Raw genomic sequence first — 4,683 nt, forward strand, 5'->3', positions numbered from 1 at the left:
ACAGAACTAGAACAGAACTAGAACAGAACTAGAACAGAACTAGAACAGAACTAGAACAGAACTAGAACAGAACTAGAACAGAACTAGAACAGAACTAGAACACAACTCAAAACACAACTAGAACAGATCTAAAACAGAACTAGGACAGACCTAGAACAGAACTAGTTCAGAATAGAAATAGAAAGTGTTTGACGGTTGTCATTAAGCCTTCAAATTGCAATAAAAATTTTTCTGATATATGGTCTTTGTTAATGTCCTTCAGTCGCTAAGAAGGCTTACTAAATTTGTCTATATGTATAAAGATGATGATAAAGATGATCTTTGTGATATGTACCTGCTTTACTAAAAAAAAGCGAATTAGTTTGTGCAGACGTTTGAGCTTAACTAACTGCGGGTATTGGAAGTTAATTACTTCTTATTTCAAGGTTGTCTTATTTTAATGCCAGGTAGGTAAGAAATTGACATATACATAAGTATAAGCAAGTGTAAGGTTTAACCTTGTATATTTCCTTTATTTATGTGCTCTGTTTTCCCCAGTTGAGCTAAACATTTATAAACCCTATTTTTGTTTCAAAATAATAACACCATAGAAAATTTATATTTTTAATAAAATTTATATTTTATATCTTTTTATTTGTTTGTTGTTGTTTTTTAATAGGTTTTTTGTTTTCTTAAAAATAAAATCACTAACTAAATAATTTACATAAAAATATTTTTTACAAAAAAATAAGCATTTACAAACTATAGTCGATATTTTTTTTTTAATTTAAACTAAAAGAACTTAAAACAAATACAACATTGAATACAATAAATTATTAAATATTTTGTTTTTAAAAAATTTTATTTATAAAAAAAACTTAAAAATAAATACAATAGAATTGTAATTAAAATAAAGAAAGAAACAAATAATGACTTCAGTGCTGGGGGTTTTTTTTTAACATTAATAACTAATTTATACACGATTTGAAGAGATGAAGAAGATAATGATGATTAATAATGATTTTTATAGAGATCATGAGTTATATACAAAAGAAAAATATTTTAAACATACGAAAAATGTATGTTGTTGTGGTTGTTGTAGTTTTGCTTAAGTTTTAACTTATATTTAAAGGTTTTAACTATAACTAATTGTCTTTGTTGGTTTGTTTGTCTTTTTTTATGTTTTTAAATTGGTTCTGTACAATGTTTGTTTGTTTTAGTTTAAGATTAACGATAGTCTGACATCACAGTGGTTCCCTTTTTGCCGGGATTTTAAAGGGAAATTAAGTCTCTCCTAGTTTAAGCACATATACTTAGATTTTGCCGGTAATAGCTTAAGGGAGTTTGCTGCATAGGATACTTTTCCATGGGAGCTAAATAACGCTTTTTGGGTTTTTTTAAACTACCCGATTCCATCCAAGATCAGTGCTGATAACGCATGGTTTGTGAGTGAGCAACGGCAGCTGCTGCTGATGATGATTGTTGCTGTTGTTGCTGGCTGTTGGTGTGTTTGCTGCTGCCATGATTAAAGGAACGGCGTCCAGTGGTGGAGACTGTTAACATTTGAGGAGGATTTCTTAGGGGCAATGCTGGTGGCACTGGTGGTGGTGTTGGGGTTTTTGTTCTCATTGAAGAGGTTTGTTGTTGTTCTACCGGCATAGAGTAGTGAGTATTGCTGTAGATATAATTGGGATCCAATTCACTGCTGGCCACACTGTTGCTGTAATCATGAGAAGTACCATAGTGCAAAGGTTGCTGCTGTTGATAGGTAAGATTCTGTTGCACATGCTCTTGGTTACCCGAATCATGAACAATTGGCAAGTCAGCATAGGAATAGCAGGAATCACCTACAGCTGCGGTTTGTTGCAGGAAATGAGGTTTGGTGTAATGATTCAATTTCTGTGGAGGAGCCGAAGCTGTCTTCATATGCATAACAAAAGAAGCAGAATCTTCAATATTTTTCGCCGCAGCAATAGTTTGTTTATCAGCCATTATGTTGCCAGTGGGTACTTGTAATTGTTGGAAATTCTTTTGATCACCGTTAACGGGCAGTGTGCACATAGGTCCATAATGATGTTGATTAACATGATGTGGTGTATATGTGTTGGGGAAGGTAGAGTGTATACCCAAACTGCAGGGATGATGTTGATGTCTGGTCATGTAGTCTTCATCACAGAAAGTCTTTTGATATTCACGTTCTTTGCGACCCAAGGCAGAGTTACCAAACAAACCACCCTTTAAGTATTCACGGATCTTATGGCGGCATCTGTAGACAATCAAAGCCAAGGCGGTAACAGTAGCGGCAGTGCCTACTAAGAGAGCTCCAATCAAGGCTTGTTTACGGGGATCGGTATGTGAGCAGCCCATAACAGCAGGATTTAAGTTCTTCAATTCTTCGCCTCTTAAACGTTCAGGGAATTCGCATAAAACTTCTCCTACATTATCGTTGGTATTATTCTTGCTGATAAGTAAATTTCTCAACCACATAACACGACAATCACAGGCCATGGGATTCTCAGAGATATCCAAAGTTTGTAAATCTTTCCAGGGGAATAAACCCTCAGCCAAGGTAGTCAAAGCATTGGCCTTCAAGTTGACATATTTTAAATGAGGCAAACCACTTAAAGCTCCTTCCTGAACCTCCAATAACATTTTGTTTGAGGCCAAATTCAAATATTCCAAATTAGTGTTCGAGGCAAAGGCACCATTCATAACACGTTTCAATTTTAAGGCACCAGTAATCTCTAAACGTTTCAATTGTTTTAGGCCTACAAATGCTCCTTCCAAAATAGCTTCGAAATCATTTTGACCCAAAAACAATTCTTCCAAACGTTCCAAATGGCTAAGACTCACCGAGGGTATGCGTGTTAAACGATTATCGGATAAATCCAAAGATCTTAAGGCCTCTAAACCTTGGAAAGAATCATGTGATAGATTGCGTAAACCGGCTCCTTTCAAATTCAAAGTGCTTAAACCTTTCAAATCCTGGAAGGCAGCAGATGGCACCGTCAACAAACTATTCATGCCCAAATACAACTCAGCCAATAGAGGCATGGCCTGGAAGTGTATAGGATCGGGTATAGAGGTCAAGGCATTATCATCCAAATACAAAATTCTCAATTGTGAAAGACCATCAAAAGCCTTGGGATCAATATAGCCAATGCGATTTTCACCCAAATTCAATTCCTCTATTTTGGCCAAAGGAGCAAAAGTGCCCTGATGCAATTCCGAAATCAAATTACCGCGCAAATTCAACACCGTAACAGCAGCCAAACCAATAAAGGTTTTATTGCTAATCTGACCGATTTTATTGTACTGCAAGTGCACTTCTTGCAATTTACGCTGATAGGCAAATGTTCTCTGGGGTATATTCATCAAATGATTCGAAGATAAATCCAAAAATGTCAATTCAGCATAGAATTGTATGGATGAATCGATAGTCTTGATTTTATTATTCTTTATGACCAAACGTTGTATGGAGGGATTTAGAGCAATGGGTAAAACATCAAGATGACCCTCACCGCACTGTACAATTAAAGTGTTGTCATCACATTGACAGCCGGGAGGACAATTGGCTAAAGCTTGAATTTGTGTAGAGATAATAGCGATTACGCTTAAAATGCTAATGATTTGTAGAAACATGTTGTTGGTTTTGAGGTTTTTTGTTGTTGTTGTTTTATGTTGAAGTTGATGAAAAGTTGTTGAAATGGTGTTTATGATGAAAAGTGATTTGGTAATCACTAAAATGAAGAATAATTTTAAAGATGTTTTGTTGTTTTGGTGCTTTTGTTACAAAGACAAACCAAAAATGGTTAAAGTTCCATATTCTAAAATTTTAAGAAAAAGATAAAAAGGTAAAGAAAATTAGTTTTGTTGTTTAAAAAACACTTTTGTTTTTGTTATTTTTTTTTTAAATTAAATGAAATTGTGGTTTTGAAAAAAATTTTTAAATTTGTTGGGGTTTTCACAAAAATTTTAGTTTTTTTTTTTTAATTTTTAATTTAGTTTAGAAATTTTAATTCTTTTCAAATCTTGTTTTATTTTCAACCACAATTTACACTTGATTTTTTGGAAAAATTTTGTTTGTTTTTAACACAACCCACCTTTAAATCTTGTGGTTTTTGGAAATTTTCTTTTCCAAAGTAAGAAATTTCAAATAATGAAAATTTTACTAATGTGAAGACACAAATTTTGTTTAACACTTTTTTTGGCACAAATTATTTAAAAATTTTATTATTATTATTTTTTGATAAATTTCCGGTTTTGTTTATAACCGTGAGCGATAATCCAAGTGTTCGCTTTAGTCACGGTATTGGGTGTTTGTATATTTTTCGTTTTTTTTTTATAAATGTGTTAGCGTTTTCTTTAACTAAAAATTTCGTATTTTTCAAATACTTTTTTTCTACTTCTTCTCGTTTACAACTTAAGTTTAAAATAAAATTTTTCGTTTTCTTTTTTCTCTGTAGTATACAACCGTACACGATGAAGCAACGAACTACACTGATTTTGTGATGCACTTAACGTTCTTACAATACCTCGGTTGCGAGTAAAATCCATAGAAACTCATAAGAGCGTAACTAAATGAGTTTACTTAACATACACATAGAGAGTAAACAATAGTTAATATACAACAATACAGCTACCCTAATAGAGAGGGCGCATAAAAAAGAGAGCCTTACATAGTACAGAGAATAAGCGAGCATA

At 33.2% G+C, this 4,683-nt stretch overlaps 1 protein-coding gene across 1 annotated transcript; it reads right to left on the reverse strand.

Annotated features, from left to right (window-relative positions):
* Positions 1 to 884: 884 nt before the first annotated feature.
* On the reverse strand, positions 885 to 4,478 carry LOC111684089 (leucine-rich repeat neuronal protein 3). The gene is made up of 2 exons (XM_046952137.1): positions 4,083 to 4,478; positions 885 to 3,806 (listed from the first exon to the last, which is right to left on the reverse strand). Exon 2 carries the CDS (start codon positions 3,619 to 3,621, stop codon positions 1,402 to 1,404), a length of 2,220 nt encoding a protein of 739 aa, XP_046808093.1. The 5' UTR covers positions 3,622 to 3,806; positions 4,083 to 4,478; the 3' UTR covers positions 885 to 1,401.
* Between the last annotated feature and the right edge of the window lie 205 nt (positions 4,479 to 4,683).

Source organism: Lucilia cuprina, chromosome 5 (genome assembly GCF_022045245.1).
Source record: "Lucilia cuprina isolate Lc7/37 chromosome 5, ASM2204524v1, whole genome shotgun sequence".
Taxonomy (NCBI): Eukaryota; Metazoa; Arthropoda; class Insecta; order Diptera; family Calliphoridae; genus Lucilia; species Lucilia cuprina.